This window comes from Sebastes fasciatus, chromosome 6 (assembly GCF_043250625.1).
Source record: "Sebastes fasciatus isolate fSebFas1 chromosome 6, fSebFas1.pri, whole genome shotgun sequence".
Classification (NCBI taxonomy): Eukaryota; Metazoa; Chordata; class Actinopteri; order Perciformes; family Sebastidae; genus Sebastes; species Sebastes fasciatus.
The window spans coordinates 2,682,642-2,700,019 of record NC_133800.1 but is presented as its reverse complement, the minus strand read 5'-3'; the positions used below and the strand labels follow the sequence as shown (position 1 = coordinate 2,700,019).

General features: G+C 38.0%; 1 protein-coding gene across 1 annotated transcript; it reads left to right on the top strand.

Moving 5' to 3' along the window:
- Window positions 1–11,100: 11,100 nt before the first annotated feature.
- Window positions 11,101–17,079, top strand: sdf2l1 (stromal cell-derived factor 2-like 1). Its single transcript, XM_074637109.1, has 3 exons — window positions 11,101–11,344; window positions 14,745–14,941; window positions 15,107–17,079. Exons 1-3 carry the CDS (start codon window positions 11,131–11,133, stop codon window positions 15,383–15,385), a joined length of 690 nt encoding a protein of 229 aa, XP_074493210.1. The 5' UTR covers window positions 11,101–11,130; the 3' UTR covers window positions 15,386–17,079.
- The last annotated feature ends 299 nt before the right edge of the window (window positions 17,080–17,378 follow it).

Genomic DNA, 17,378 nt, shown 5'->3' with positions numbered 1-17,378 from the left:
TTAAGCCTCCTATAGGAGGCAGTAATGATAGTATGGGATGTTGGGGTGGTACCAGTAAGAATGTTAAGCCTCCTATAGGTCCGAGGCAGTAATGATAGTATGGGATGTTGGGGTGGTACCAGTAAGAATGTTAAGCCTCCTATAGGTCCGAGGCAGTAATGATCGTATGGGATGTTGGGGTGGTACCAGTAAGAATGTTAAGCCTCCTATAGGTCCGAGGCAGTAATGATAGTATGGGATGTTGGGGTGGTACCAGTAAGAATGTTAAGCCTCCTATAGGTCTGAGGCAGTAATGATAGTATGGGATGTTAGGGAGGTACCATTAAGAATGTTAAACCTCCTATAGGAGGCAGTAAGGATAGTATGGGATGTTGGGGTGGTACCAGTAAGAATGTTAAGCCTCCTATAGGTCTGAGGCAGTAATAAAAGCTCCTGATAAGATAAAGTAAAATTCTTTTGATCTTTGTGGAGAAAACGAAGTAAAGACAAGGGACAGACAGACAAGAAAGAGTTAAGCAAAAGAATTGTATGCAAAGTGACAATTTAGACAATCCTAAAACATATGGATAAAAAAACGAACAAAATGTGAATAAAAACAGTACAGGTGGTATTTAGCCATGTAGATAGTTTTTGTTTTAGTCTCTGAGATTTCTGCCTCCACCACAACAATGGAGGTGAATGGAATATAGTTTGTGGTTTTAAATATTCAACAGCAACCTGTCTTTCCGGAAACAGTGTCCCTGTTTTCATAGGGACTACTAAGTAATTTAGTTCAAATGAAAACTCTTGGCAATGTGTTCTGTGGATTAGTAATGTGGGTAGAGATTCTGTAAATGTAACACTAAGATCACCACAAACAAATTACTATTCACCTCCACTGTATTGGAGTGGAGGCAGAAGTCACAAAGACATATATCCAAAGCTGGACAAATAAAATCAATTGTTTTATTTTTTTTGTAATTTGGGTGAAGTTAACCGTTAAAGGAATACTTCACCCACAATATGACCATTTATATGTCAATTACTCACCCCGTGTTACCTTGAAATCTTAAAGAAAACGTTGTTTTTCTTGCATGCCTCCTCGGTGAACGAAGACTAAAAGTCTTGATGAATTGAAGTAAATGGGGGGCCGCGTTTAACAACAGCAAAACTATATCAAAACAAAGTTTCATTTATCCAATGATTCCCAAACACATGCATCTTCACTAGAACCATACTATTTCAAACACTTCTGTATAAGCAGTCTGGCACACTGCGAGTCCGAAGCAGGAAAAAGACATTTGTAAATATCAGTGCCAAAAAAAAAAGAATCCCTTATCCCAAGTTATATCAAACTGCACCAAACTGACCTTGTTTACCTCCATTAAGCTGTGGTGGTTATACAGCGTCTTTTAATATCTCACTGATTTAAAAATAATCTTAAATATGCTGGAAAACATGATTAATTAATAAATAATAAAGTGTAAAACCACCTAAAACTTAATTTAACTCTCTACATAAAAACATCCTAAATCAGTGGTTCTCAACCTTTTTCATGTCAAGGACCCCGAACAGATTACAGATTAGGTCACGGACACCCATCGGATAACACTTGGCTTCAGGGACCTCCATCTCAAAATATTTTGGATGTTAAATATGATGTACAGTTGAAGTGAAACCTATAATCAGGCTATTCACTCTTATGACTCTTACTCTTATTGGACTCAATTCACTTCTATAGATTATTAAATTGTGAAAATAAACTGTTCCCCATTTTTCTGGGGACCCCCTGGAACTCCCTCAAGGACCCCTGGGGGTCCCCGGACCCCTGGTTGAGAACCACTGTCCTAAATATTTAACATGTAGAAATATTAGAAAATAGCTAATTTGGATTCATTTATAATTAATTTTGTTTCTGAATATGTTTTTTTGTTTTATAAAGGGTGTTATGGTCTAGGATTATTTTTTATTTCTCGCTGCCCTGTTTCATCTTCAGACATCAAATAATAAAAGAACAAATTGAACAGGTTCAGTGTGGTGCTATATGCAGGACTGTGAGCCTCAGTCAGTAGCAGTAGAACCAGTGAAATAGAGCCAGTGCTGTAGAAACATTAGAAACATCTAGGCGAGGTAATAGACCAACACAACACTTCCTCTTCAGAGGTGGCGGGTCACATTTACATTTCCTCTGCTCTGCCTGGTGGGACTGAGCAGAGCCTGGAGAGCCTGGGAACCTCCCTCTGCACCCCCACCTCCTGGACTCCACCCCCACCCCCACCCCCACCCTCTATAGCCCCGTTAAAGGTCAGCAGCAGTGCACCTTCCACCACAGTAAAAAGGAGGGGCAACTTCCTTTAGGAGGAAAAACACCAGCAATAATAAAAAAAAACATATTATGTTCTCAGAGAGACAGTTTTTACCTGCTATTAAATAGACCTTATTTTCCTCTGGGTTACTTACAATAGTTTAATACTATTTTATGATGTACTTTAAGCATTTGCTTGTATATGGAAAATCATATGCAAGTTAAAAATTATTCTGCAAATTTAAATTTAAATGGAATAATTTAAGGCTAGGTGTGTTTGTATTTGACTAACATCCATTAAAAAAATCCTTAAAATGCCTAAATTATTCCTCAATCTACACACATCTCTTGAGATAAACTAACAGTCTGTTTAAGTGAGTAAGAGTTTAATACCTCAGTTTAATCTTAATGAGATCAGAGAACTGACCTCTGAATATTTTTACCTTTCAAGCTTCAATCATCCATTTAAAAGCAGACTGGGGATCTTCATTAACATTAGAAATTGGCCCATTAAGAATTAAAACTCAATTGTTTTAGACCTTAATGTCCTAATTACTGTTTGCACTTTTCACCTTGCACGAAATGCTTCATCTCTTAAATTAAACTCAAGAGATTCAAATGAATGGCTATAGAGTTAAGAACAATTATTTCATTGTTTGGACAATGGTATCTATCCTTGTAATTAAATTGTACTATTTCCATATGTCAGAATAGTTATCTACGCTAAGGTAAAACGCTTCTGGATAAATAATATGACATAAATGAATAAATAAAACAATACAAATATATTAAGAGCTCGTTATTTAACATGATGGAAGGTTAATCTGCTGGTGTTCGTTAAATTAACATTTAATTTAACAGTCCAATAAAAGAAAAATAAGGACAAAACATTATTTTGCCTGTTAATATTGAAGTTTCTGATCGGAAAAAGACGAAATACTTCAAAATCCTTCAGTTGTTTATGACGTCGCTATTAAATGGATAGTAGAGGTTTTAAGGGTAGGTAGCAGTTATTTGTCACCTTCTCCTGCCCTGACGCAGAATGAGACATCAGGCAGCAGCATATGATGATAAAAAAAACACTGATGATGCGCATCCCTGCAGCTTTCCTACCGTCTCACAGCTCCTGTAAAGTAGCCTGAACATATAACCACAGTCTCCAGAGCTCTAATAGCCTGAACAGAACCACAGTCTCCAGATCTCTAATAGCCTGAACATAGAACCACAGTCTCCAGATCTCTAGTAGCCTGAACAGAACCACAGTATCCGATCTTTACCAGGACTGAGTGAAGCCGCCTCGGCAGGTTGAGCTTCAATATCCACTGTATTCATACACGCACCTTGGTGGAGTGTCAGCCGGCGGGATGCAGGACCTGCAGGATGCTGAGGAAAATAATGCTGCTGATGATAACGGATATGATGATGATGATGATGATGATGATTCTGGGAATAAAGTGCTCTCTGCGACGCTGTCTGTCTTTTACGGCAGTCTGTCGCGACCTGCTGGACGACAAAGTGAGCAGCAGAGAGACGATCTGATCCTGCTGTTAGTGATCACACTGAATTCATCTCATGGTTTAAAGCTTCAGTAGGCAACATGATTTTGGCATTATTGGAAAAAAATTCTATAATAACCTCTCAGAATATTTATTTTGTATTTAAGGTTAAAGGAATACATACACATACTTGTAGAGGGAGATAGAGACAGCAGCAACAACATATAGAAACAAAAAAACCACTAAAATATATAGATACATATACATACAGTATATACATATGTCTATATCTACACACACATTCATATACATATCCATTTAGGCACATTCGCTTACACAATTATCTATTTTATCATACAGACAAAAAAAGGACATATTTACATCCCTTTAGTTGACCTTTATCAACATTATTTATATTTATTAATTTTTGTTTAACTCCAGTCTTCACCCTGACTCAAAGTATCCCACCCACGCTCAAAAATGATATTCTGTTCTTTATTTCTATTAACATCTTTCTCAAGAACCCACTGATGTTTCAAAAACATTTTGAAACGTTCAGTGTTTAATTGCTGTCTTTTTATAGCTTAAAATATTTACATGATTTACCCATCATCATAAAGATGATGATGTTGTTCAGGTCTTTTCCTTCTCCACCATCCCTTAAATCACCAAACATAATGGATAAAGGACAACTATAGAAATTTGATTTGTAGACTGAGATCCACCTTTCAACTTTAATCCAAAATAATGAAACTTCCCAATACCAAAATGAATGAATGTCTGACTCCTCTTCCTCCTCACAGAATCTACAGAAGTCACATTGTTGGATGCCCCATTTTTTTTAGCATTCTCTTAGTAGGCAAGAAATTGTAGATTAGTTTTAATTGTAAAATTCTAATGGAGACATCAAAAGAAGTTGTGTAAATACATGCAAATACTTTCCTCCATGGGATACATTTGTCTAACAAATCTTCTCAGCACCTCTCAGCATATTGTAATTCAAGTATTATGAGAGAAACTAGACTTCTGCTCCTCCTCATGGCTCTGTTTTCAGGCTTTAAAAAATGTGACTTTGACCAATCACAGGTCAGTTCACAGAGAGAGCGTTCCTATTGGCTGTGCTCCGGATGGTGGGCGGTGCTTGGTATCTCGTCAACTTGATCTCAACATGGCTGCCGGGTGACAAACTTTCTCATTTTACAGCTAAACAGTTCATTATAAGATGATTCTGGGAACATCTGAGGAGAGAAATAGGCATTACAGTAACAGAATACTGATTCATATTTGATTAGCGCTGCCTAGTTTGACTGTTTGCTTGGAGTTGGTGAATGATTGACAGCCGGCTCTCATAGACAGCAGCTGGACGGCAGACTCCAGATTGGCTCTGACTGCTTGTTTTCCTCCAATCTGTGAAATCTTGCAGATGCCATTAGGAGCACCGGAGGACACAGAGACACATGATTTTTTCAGATTACCTGTCTCATGCACTACTGTCAGGATATAGTGACCGTTTTATAAAAGTAACTTTTTTTAATCATATTTGCTCCATTTCTACCCACTGCAGCTTTAATGATACTGTACCTATTTTCTACTTCATGCATATATTTATATATTTGAACAGCTAGTCCAGTATTGGTGTACATATCTTTTGAATGTAATTTCTTTAATTCATTATTCTATTTGAATCATATCATTTTATTTGTTCTTGTTCCTATTTCTTTAGCCCGTCTGTTGTATCAATGCAACATGTGAATTTCCCCTCTGAAGATCAAGTTTTATCTAGTTCACTAAACTAAATGAGCATAGGCCCAACTAAATGTTTCCACCACCATCTACGTGTAGTTTACTGATATCTGTTGCTTAGTTTACTTGATTCCACCAGGATAATCCACTGAGTATCAATACTGAGTACACAGAACAAACAATAAGACAATTGTTTAACCCAAGGTGTTGTAATGCCTCAACAACAGCCCAAATAGATTTTGTTTCTTGGTCATTTCTCGCCACCTGCTGGACAAAAAGTGTTTTGTCTCGTGCTTTGAATCAGTTTATTTAAACTTAAAATGTTTTTTTTAACTGATAATAAATAAAAACCCATGAGACTACAAACAGGGACTAACACAGTATTACTGTCTTCATGAGAAAATACCTATTGAAAGAAATATGGACATGGATGAAAAGTACTATACTAAGAAAAATGATATTTGCTGGTTTTATCAAAAGCTCTGTAAGGAGGAACTACAAAAGTGACGTAAAAGCATTATTATCTGTTCCCATCATCATTATCTAGCCGTATACTGTCGATGTCAGCTTGTGCCAAAATGAGTACAGTGAAGCCAGGGTCCAAGATGACATGGACCAACTTTGAAATAATGAACAGAACTATTTCAAAAGCTAAACAAAACATTTAAAAGTATAATGCAGTCTAGTGCTGTAAAAAATCTAAAATGTGTAAAGCTTTTACAGGGCGTTGGCAGCTTCACAAAGATATTTTATATCAGGGCTGTTCTGTATGAATGCATTACAGGTGTTGTACACACTATATGGCCAAACATATGTGGATACTTTGGTGTACCTTTTGAAAAATCCTGTATTCCCTATATTGAAAAGAATTGCAAATTAACTTTTAACGTGATGAGGTTAGTATGTAAATATTATAACCACTTCTACAAAGTGAGGTCTACACCTGACACCTGTTGGTTAAATACAGTCAACTTAGTTACAAGGTCAAAGTCAAATTTCCAAATGTTACATTTTCATTGGCTGAGACTGGTAAATATTTTAATATTATCAAAATTATCAAAATTAAAGCTTCAGTAGGCAGAATGTTTTTGGCATTATTGGGCCAGAAATTCCATAATAACCTTTCAGCATATTGTAATTCAAGTGTTCTGAGAGGAAACTAGACTTCTGCTCCTCCCCATGGCTCTGTTTTCAGGCTATAAAACATCTAGCTCGTGACGGGAGACTTCGACCAATCACAGGTCATTTCAGAGAGAGAGCGTTCCTATTGGCTGTGCTCCGGCTGGTGGGCGGTGCTTGGTATTTCCCCAACTGATCTCAACATGGCTGCCGGGTCACAAACTTTCTCATTTTACAGCTAAACAGTACACTACAAGATGATTCTGAAAACATTTGAGGAGAGAAATAGGCATTACAGTAACAGAATAATTATTCATATTTGATCAGCGCTGCCTAGTTTGACTGCCGGCTCTAACACGGCAGCTGGACGGCAGACTCCAGACCAGCTCTGACTGGTTGTTTTCCTCCAGTCTGTGAAATCTTGCAGATGCCATTAGGAGCACCGGAGGACACAGAGGAACATGATTTTTTTCAGATTACCTGTCTCATGCACTACTGTCAGAATATAGCGACCGTTTTATAAAAATTACTTTTTTAATTCATATTTGCTCCATTTCTACCCACTGCAGCTTTAAGTTTTATTTTCACTTTAAAAACATAGTCATTTTAAGTCAAACCATGATGTTTTTTTCCTAAACCTAACCACGTGTTTACTGCGACCATAGTGGAGCATCATAGATTGATGTGTCGGGCTGACCAAGCATCAGTATGTGACGGGTTAGGATGAGAACAACCATATTGTGAGAAAATGTTGTGGCTCCCTAGATCAAGACTACACGGCACATGAAGCAACCAAGCAGTATAGCAATCAAATCGTAACAAAGAATAGAATAAATAAAAAAAATATCAAGGAAAAATCTAAAATTACAATTTAGACAGTAGGAACATCTGGAATACAGTCAATGAATCACTAGGTAGGAACACTAAGACAACACCATTCGTTTTGGATGCTGATGTAAAAATTTTTCATTTGTTATTTTTGTAGAGAGGGGGAAAGAGGGAGAGAGAGAGAGAGAGAGCAGCGATGGTTGAGTGAGTTAAAGCATGAATGAAAAGAGGGAGAAGCTTTAGTGAGAAAAAAACTGAATCATGAAATAAAACGTTTTTTTTAGGGCTGTCAGTCGATTCAAATATTTAATCCTGATTTAATCGCACGATTATCCATGGTTAATGGAGATTTGTCAAGTATTTCATACTCTTATCAACAAGGGAGTGGGCAAATATGCTTGCTTTATGCAAATGTATGTATATATTTATTATTGGAAATCAATTAACAAAACAAAACAATGACAGATATTGTCCAGAAACCCTCACAGGTACTGCATTTAGCATAAAACAATATGCTGAAATCATAACATGGCAAACTGCAGCCCAACAGGCAACAACAGCTGTCAGTGTGTCAGTGTGCTGACTTCCAGTTTCAAGTTTCAAGTTTCAAATTTCAAGTTTAGTTTATTGATCACATACACATTTACATGGCAGTGAGATTCTTTGTTCCTGTTTGTTACTCTTTCATCCCTATATAATAGACAATCGATCAATCAATCAATTGAATAACAATAATGAAGTAAAATATAATCATCATTATAAACATTATAAACAAGCAGCAACAGTAGCAAATTGTTCAATAAAATATGAGGTAGGGAATACTTACACAATTATGAAATAAATATAAGAGAATATACACCTAGACACCCACCCACCCGCATGCACGCATGCACGCACGCACGCACACACACACAAACACACACACACACACACACACACTCCCCCAATACACACATACTTATGGAGCACTTCACAGTAAATAAATAGAATTAAAGTGTGGTGCAATAAGTGCAGTGTAACCGAGGGTGAGGGTGAGGTGACTTGACTATGACTTGCCCCAAACTGCATGTGATTATCATAAAGTGGGCATGTCTGTAAAGGGGAGACTCGTGGGTACCCATAGAACCCATTTACATTCACATATCTTGAGGTCAGAGATCAATGGACTCCTTTGAAAATGGCCATGACAGTTTTTCCTCGCCAAAATTCAGCATAAATTCAGAGGGTTATTTAGCGTCCTTCGCAACATTGGCTGCTCCCCAAGTGCTCCACAGACAGACTCAGGAAATCCTTTGTCCTCCGAGCCATCAAACTGTACAACACCTCTCTAGGGAGAGGGGGGACAAAGGAGGACAGTCTGCAGGACGGATAATAATGCACTATACTCACTTTTAACAGTCTCTTCTGCATTATATTCACTTTTTTAATAGTTGTGTATCACAGCTGTTACCCTGCACTATATTCAGTTTTAACAGTTTTCTTCATCTTCTATTTTTATATCTGGTATATTTTTTTGTACTTTGTACTTTGCACTACTAACTTTTTTTACTGCCTTTTTACTAACATGTTTTTGCACTATGGAACTGTGATGCTGGGAACCTGAATTTCCCTCGGGATTAATAAAGTTTTCTATCTATCTATCTATCTATCTATCTATCTATCTATCTATCTATCTATCTATCTATCTATCTATCTATCAAGCTACTATGACATGGTTGGTACCAATGGATTCCTTAGTATCATCACTCTAGCTTTAAAACTGAGCCCACTACAACCTAAAAAATAAATCAAATATCTGTTAACTTTGACAGCCAGTTATTTTCTGACTGCCCAGAAACGTCCCAAACACAGCAAAATAATAAGAAAAGACTAAATAAAGGCAGAGGGCATGGGTCTCTTCAGATAGAGACACTACCACACACTTCAGAAGTGATGATTGAGAAGGATTAATTTTCTGTGAGTCTATACATTGTTTTTTAGGAAAATGTCACATATTATACCTTTAAGTTATTTTTTTCTGCAATCAAATTCAGACTTTGCATGAATGTATGGATCCAAGGCATGAAATAGATGGGCTTGGTTGATGAACAGGTTGATAAAAACAAACTAATGAAAAATAAGTCATGTAAGTTTAAATTTGAAAAAGTCAGTATTAGTATAACAGAAAAGTAAGACATGTAAAGAAATGGCATTAGTGGCTGGATAATCTCAATTTGAAATTACTGGAAGCAGTATCGGATTTAATTGATCTGCCTATTTGTCAGATTACTAATTTGAGTTTGGCATAAAGAAATCTAAAAAGAAATGTGTAAAGAAATGCATAAAGAAAAGAATACAGAAATAAATAAATGCATAAATACATAAATATACATACATTCAAAATTAAATATAAAATAGATAAACAAATTTATGCAAAAATAAATAAATAAATTTAAAATTTAATAAAAATAAATAAATGAATAAATAAAAGGAAAAAATAAACAAAAGCATAAATAAATAAGGGAGTTAATACAAGGAAATTAAAAGAAATATCAATTCATGTCATATTTGATCAATTTATTTATTTATTTTTAATATTATTTTTGCTTTAATGACATATTTATTTATTTATCGAGTCATTTACATATTTATTCATTTATTTTTCATTTTGGCAGTTTCCATCCACCATAGCTAGCAAAAAAAAGGGAAATGTAAATCTGAAAAAGGAAATTTGGAGTCTGTTGAAAATGCCTAAATAGAATCTAATTTGTATGTGTTTAAAATGTTATAATTTCTTCTCTTGTTCTACTGTATTCATCTATCTCTGTACTGCCAGTTCGTCACACTCTCGTACATACAGTGGTAGAGAATTGAAGATGAAATTTGGAAATCATCATTGAACTAATGCAATGTTTGTTTTATGGTTGTTGATTGGTCATTTTGCGTGTTTTGGTAAATAACAGATTAGCATGAAAAAAGTGAAATACATTAAATTGATATAAGAGGACAGCAGCAGCACCTCCTCTGCTCTCCACCACCACTTTCTTGCCTGCCCTGCAGGTGTCGCTCTTACAGCATTTTTCCAAAGAAGAGAAAAACATTATTTTATAAATGAAAGGCTACTGGGATTTGGCAATGGTTTATTCCAACCATAATGGTTTATTTCAACCATAACTAATATATTGATCTCCCTCTTGCCTCTCAAAAATGAGGAGGTGCATCCTCCTCTGCCTCTATGTAGCAGCCTCCTCTGCTCTATACAGTCATCAGAATGATAACATAGTAGCTGACTCTGGGTAGTAATCAAGCTTTCTTTTCCTACACAGAGTAAATTTTTGTGTGCCAACTATGGTCTGTCGATGTAGGTTATTATTCATGTAAATGAAGGCTACTAAAAACTGTAAAAGTAAGTCATATCACATTCTCCCAGCTTTCTTTCTCAGCTGCCTTTGGTATGAATAAAGACCTTGTCCACTCTCTCTTTTTTAGACCACTTAATTACCACTAAATTATTGATAATAATAATTATAGGAGATCCCTGCTTCTGATTGGCCAGCAACCTGACCGCTCGGCTACGTACTACATGACTTTGACCAATCACATGTCGACACTTACTTCCGTATTTCAGGACTTGTCATGCTGTGATTGGTTGAACTCAGCAGTAAGGTTTCCAGTGACTGAATGAGCTGTTCCTGTCAGAAGAGAACAGACACAAAGATGGAGCTAACTCACGCTGTCCACGTTTTAATCAGATCCCTGCTGTTTGTGCTGCTGTGGTCGAACAGTGAAGGAAGAGAGTCTGAGCTCAACCAGGTGACCTGCGGCTCGCTGCTCAAACTGCTCAACACCAGACACAACGTCCGCCTACACTCACACGATGTCAAATACGGCTCAGGTAAGTTACCTGAGATAACTCCACACACACAGCCCATCTATCTACATCTACTTCCATGCATTCATATACCTCCAACTGTAATTCCAGCGACAACAAATAGGACTTGGTGGGTTGTGTTTGTCTCTCCCGCTGCAGCAGATGTTGTGTGTAAAGAACGGTGTGTTGAATTCCATTAAAAAAATTGACAATTTAAAGTTTCCTTGCTCATCTGCAAGTTCACATAAACTACAATACATTCCGAACACAGAGCCTCTGTAGGTTTTGACTCTGTGGTAGATTCGGCCTGTACAATATTTATCAAGCAGCCCTGTATTTCTGTGAAACATCAGTCTGTATGTAACACATGACACCCACTGACGACCGCCGCCCAACGCAGTCTAGTGAGTGTGAAGCACTGGAGGAATAACAGCTGAACAAATACGATCACTTGACATTTAATCGAAACAAATGTTCTTAGCCACGTTTGTCCCACGCCGTATTTAAGCAGATGTGCTATTCATTTGAGAAATGTGTCAAGTTATCTCTCAAGTGGGTTTGATTTTGCCAGCCAAGCAGAAAAATATGAAATAGTCATTTCTGTCGATGTAGTTTGGCATGAAGTTTTCCCTCCGCATGATGGCTAAACTAGGCTAGACGCCTGTTTGTGTCGTACTCATATTTTGTTCTTGGCCCATTAAAAATAAATATGGGTTTTTCTTTTTTCACGTTTTTACTCAAAACCACCAAAATGTAAACCACCAGGCTTCCGATCAAACTCTTCAAAGTAAAGCCTATTGTAAAGTTTATAATGCACCAAGTTGGAAACATTGGATTTAAATAGCTACAGTTCACACCTAGTAACTGTCATCAGATCATGGTGATGTGTATCAACAGTATTTACTGGCATGTTTATACTAATAAAAGAATTGACTTGAATGTATTCCAGGAATGATAAATCGAAGTATAGCTATTGTCTACTATTTTGGAGCAGCAGTAGCTTAACTGCTCTTATGCTGTCTTTTATCATTATCATAATCACAACATATGCTTGGAAAGAAATGTTGCATGTCACATGCAACTCCCCCATGCTATGATGATGATAATGATAAAATGCTAATCTATTCACTTTTGTTTCACAATTCTGTTGATCCTGCTATTTTGCTTTCCTCTGTTAGTTCTGTAGTCCATTCTATTTACTGTTGATCATTTGTTTAAATTTCCCCCATTTGCTCCACCTGCCCTCCATCTTCTCCTGTCACCATGCTGCTGCAACTACCTCATTTCCCCACAAGAATCTTTCTGTCAGTCTCAGTGTAGCTGTAGACTGTCATTCACACACATCTACATTTGCTAACACCAAGTAAAGGTGGTCATACGAGAAGTGTGCATTTCCCCTATTCAAATAGAGAGCCTGGAAGAGATTCAGGAACAGTCTGAATGCAAATTAGCCTCTGGCTGACACTTGACACTTCAACCATTCAAATGGCGTGTAATAGTGACTTAGATAAATAAGAACTTACATTGGCTAAATGCACTCGCAATTAACAAAACTGTCATCAACACATTACATTTTTGTAAATGTAATAATACATTAGGTATAATTAGATACTGATCAAGTTACAAGATGCCAGGCTGATAATGCTAAATAAATTAAAAAAATACTATATCACACACATCTGCTAAGTGTTCTCTGGTTCAGAAGAACAACTTTAATGTTTAGCTCTATTACTTTCATATGTTGTGTGATAGTACGTTCTATACCTTGTTCTCCTGTGGGGTTTTGGTGTCACGTTATTATTAAAACTGTGTCTGACAGATAAGTCTTTTGCCAAGGCAGTTGATAGCCTCTAATAAATCCAAAAATATGGGAATATGTGAAATCAAATATGTAAAAAATATAGCACTTAATAAAAAAAAAATGAACAAGGCAGATAACCAAAGGTTCCTATTCATTTTATAATGAACATTTGTGGTGTGATATTTAAACAAACCATCCATCAACAGGGAAATCAAAGTCTCTTGTCTACGAGACTGGTCTCTCTCCAGAGCTCCAGCCAGCTCACAGTGGGTGTGTGAGTGGGACTGGCCAGCCGACTAGCCAGCAATACCCACAGGCACTAGTTTCCTGTCGCACCTGTTTGTGGAGCTTCAGAAAATGTTGGAAGACATTTTCAATTTTTGTAGAACTGCCAATATTTGAAACTGCACAGTTGATTTCTAACCTCGTTCTCAGAAGTCAATTTAATGATGAAATATCATGCAAAAATTGTAAAAAAAACAAAAACAAAAAAAAAACATACTGTTTGGGTTGGGTAGCCTACTTTCGGACTACGGTAACAAAAACGTGAGCTGCTGTGGCTGAGTCACTCTCTGCCCGGTATACTTGCTAACCCTAAGACCTCAAAAATAGGGAGTTTGAGTTCAAATTAGAGTTTCAGAGACTTTGTTTCCTGCACTCTGGTGACTTTTAAATAATGAAAATAACAAAATAATAAGTACACTGCAACAGCATTTTTTGTTAAATAGGACTACTTTTAATTTTACTTTTCATTCTCAGGAAAGAAAACTGAATAATCTCTCAATTCTCTCAGTGAAGGCCCTTCCAGACACAATGCAACAAGCCGTTATTACCAATGGCTTGTGCCAGGCAGACGGCTTTGCTGTGGTGCTGTGCGGTGGCGCGAGCAGCTCCCCTCCGCCGGGAAATGACATTTGGTGTAGCTCTATTGTCGCCTGGGTGGAAACAGTAGAGCTTATACACGCTGTACAGTGCCAGAAAACTGGTTGAAATAACGAAAAGGAAAAAAGGTGTTAAAATTGCCATAAATTGGGAGAAATACGGGAATTGTGACCCCGGGAGGAAACCAGTAGAGGGCAATGAAAAACACGAGTGCCCCGGGAAAATCAGGAGGGTTGGCAAGTATGTCGCCCGGGCCTGTCTAGTTCGTAGCGCTGGTTAGCATCATAGCTAGTCTAGCGTCAGCAGACGCCTGGAACGCCTGGAAGGGTACAGCCAATCAGAGGCAGAGTGGGGGCTGGTCTTCCCACAAGGCGTCCCTCCGGACCATTCATCATTCTACCATCAATCTTTGTGTATAGGAGCTTTGTCGAAGCAGAGCTTTAACATTGCTTCTTCCTCTTTCCATTTTATGGCAGATTGCAACCATTGCTTTTGACGTTGTTGTGTCTATGTGTCGAGTCGCGTTCTAGCGATTCTTCAAAATAAAAGTCCCCTGCTTTAATGTTTTTTTTGGGGGTACTAATTAGTCTACTGGTTACACAAAAGAACACTTTGTCCATGTTGTCATCACTTAACAACTGAAACTAAACCTCCTAAAGTTAGAGATTTTCTGTCTAACATGTTAAATAGAGCTCAGTGGGATCTGTGACTTATGCCTTGTGTTTGTGTGTGTGTCTGTAGGCAGTGGACAACAGTCTGTGACTGGAGTGGAGAATGCAGATGATGCCAACAGTTATTGGCAGATACGTGGGAAGCCCAACCGTCCGTGTCAGCGCGGTGAAGCCATCAAGTGTGGTCAGACCATCCGCATCACACACATGAAGACCGGTCGAAACCTCCACACACACCACTTCAGCTCACCGCTGTCTAATAACCAGGTCAGACAGTGACACCAACACTCCCGGTTATACCTTGTGTTAAACATGATGTGTTTTTAATAGTTTTTGTGTGCTTTCAGGCTCTGGATACACACACAACTTCTGTTACTACGACACATTCATTGTCTCTTTTTGTTTTCCTCCGCCTTTCTGTGTCACCTGCAGGAGGTCAGCGCCTTCGGAGAGAACGGCGAGGGCGACGACCTGGATACGTGGATGGTGCAGTGTGACGGCGTCCACTGGGAGCGCGATGAAGCCGTGCGCTTCAAACACGTGGGTACCGATGTCTTCCTGAGCGTGACGGGCGAGCAATACGGCCACCCCATCCGCGGCCAGCGTGAGGTGCATGGCATGAGCGCTCCCAACCAGCACAACTGGTGGCTCTCCATGGAGGGCGTCTTCCTCCAGCCCAGCCAGGTGCCACTGCGCCACGATGAGCTATGACATCATCACTGGGAGACACAAAGCGTGTGAATTCCTGTTCAAGTGGAGGTTTTCTAGCTCTCCTGGACCAAATGCCATCATGTGTGAATGATGTAGAATATTACACTGACTCATCTCTGTACATGTGAAGCACTCAGGGTTGTCTGAGACGGGGGGGGGGGGGGGTAATGTTACTGTAGTTTTCATGACGGTTGGATTAAGATCAATTATGCTATATGTAGGGGAGCCATATGGTTTATATATCAGTTTCCTCTTTAGAGAATTTCATAAAGGAGAAAATACTTGTGTGAAAAATCGAGGCTGGATTACCAACTAGGCATAACAACTATCGCGGGCCCCCCCCCAGGGGCCCTGAAAGACCCAAATTCACTGACATTTGATTAAGTTTGTCACGATTAGTCAATTAACACAAACTCAATCCACACACAAGCCAATCCAAATACTGATGAGTTACGTGACTTTTAGTTGTTTATTAGTTCTGTTGGCTCACAGTTTAGACCAAATCAATGATCAGTCAACAGCTATAGCATGGGCTCAATGAAAGACACCATCAATTAGCAGATTCAATATTAGATCATTTTGCTACATTCCAAATATATTACATAATATGGTAATGCTTTACTTTACAGCTCTGTAATTTACCCATAATTTCAAAGAAGTTCCCCAGAAAGAACACTATAATTACAGGAACTGTAATTATAGTGTTCAGTTGCTAATAACATATTTTCAATTAACTTGTGTAGCCTATGGAAACTATTTTAGTCAAAGCACAACAGGTCAGCTGGACATGCAAAAATTAGATTTTTTTTTCTTATCAATTAATTAAAGCAAAATTAATCAGCATCTATTTGGATAGTGGAGTAATCCTTTAACTCACTTTTCAAGCAAAAATCTCATTCTCTAGTGTAGATAAACCAACAACAGGGAGGGACCTAGTTTGACCATCAGCACATCAGATGCTTTACATGTTCTTTTTTAGTTGAGATGGTAAACCATATTCAAACCATATTTGAGTAGAGTTAGTGCCCAGATATGGATTTTTAAGATCTTACCAAGCGTGATGCGAGTTATTTAAACCCAGAGTGTACTAGTCAGAGACAAGTAGATCCCTCGGATTCATCACCGTTCAACGGCCTCCACAACAAACACAATCGTGTTCATTATGGTAACATGATATATTCTCCCTCTTTAGCAATTTAATTGTTTGGTTTTTCAACCTCTATACACTCCCCCTTGTGTGACACTTTTATTTATGTCATGAATTTCTATTTGAAGAGAAGAGAAGTCCATACCTTCTGAAATTTGTAATTTTTGCTGCTTTCTTTCTCTCTTTCCATCGCTGTATGTTGGGTCATTTTCAAAAAGAATAGGCAGGTAAATTATTATTTACAAGTTTTTTAATAGATGGAAAAATATATCTGAAGTCACAGCAAAGGTTTCTGTGATCCCTTGATAATGCAACCCACAACAACCTCTGAATTCACTGAAATCAGTCAACCCTGCGTTCAGTTCAGAGGACCCAGGACGCCGGAGAAGCATATGGAAATGCACAAGAACATGACGTCTGTCTTACAGCTACACAAAATGAGAAAATAAAAAAAAGAATGTTGGTTGTTTGGATCCAATAATGGAATGACTATGTGTTAATGACTGTTGTTTTCTGATTTTGCATAAAATAGCTGGCTTCATGACAAGCTGTGATTTATTCTTATTAGATAGGTCTAAAATAACCTGGAGAGGATGCACTGTGTCTGAGGGAACATGCAGCAGAGAGGAATCTTTTCATGTTTTTCAAAAACAAGCAATAATGTAAGTCATCGCTTCAGCATTAAAGCTGCAGTGGGTAGGAACGGAGCAAATGTGATTTAAAAAAGTAATTTTTATAAAACGGTCACAATACCTGACAGTAGTGCATGAGACAGGTAATTGAAAAAAATCATGGTTCTCTGTGTCCTCCGGTCCGGTGTCTTCCGGTCACAGACCGGAGTAAAAT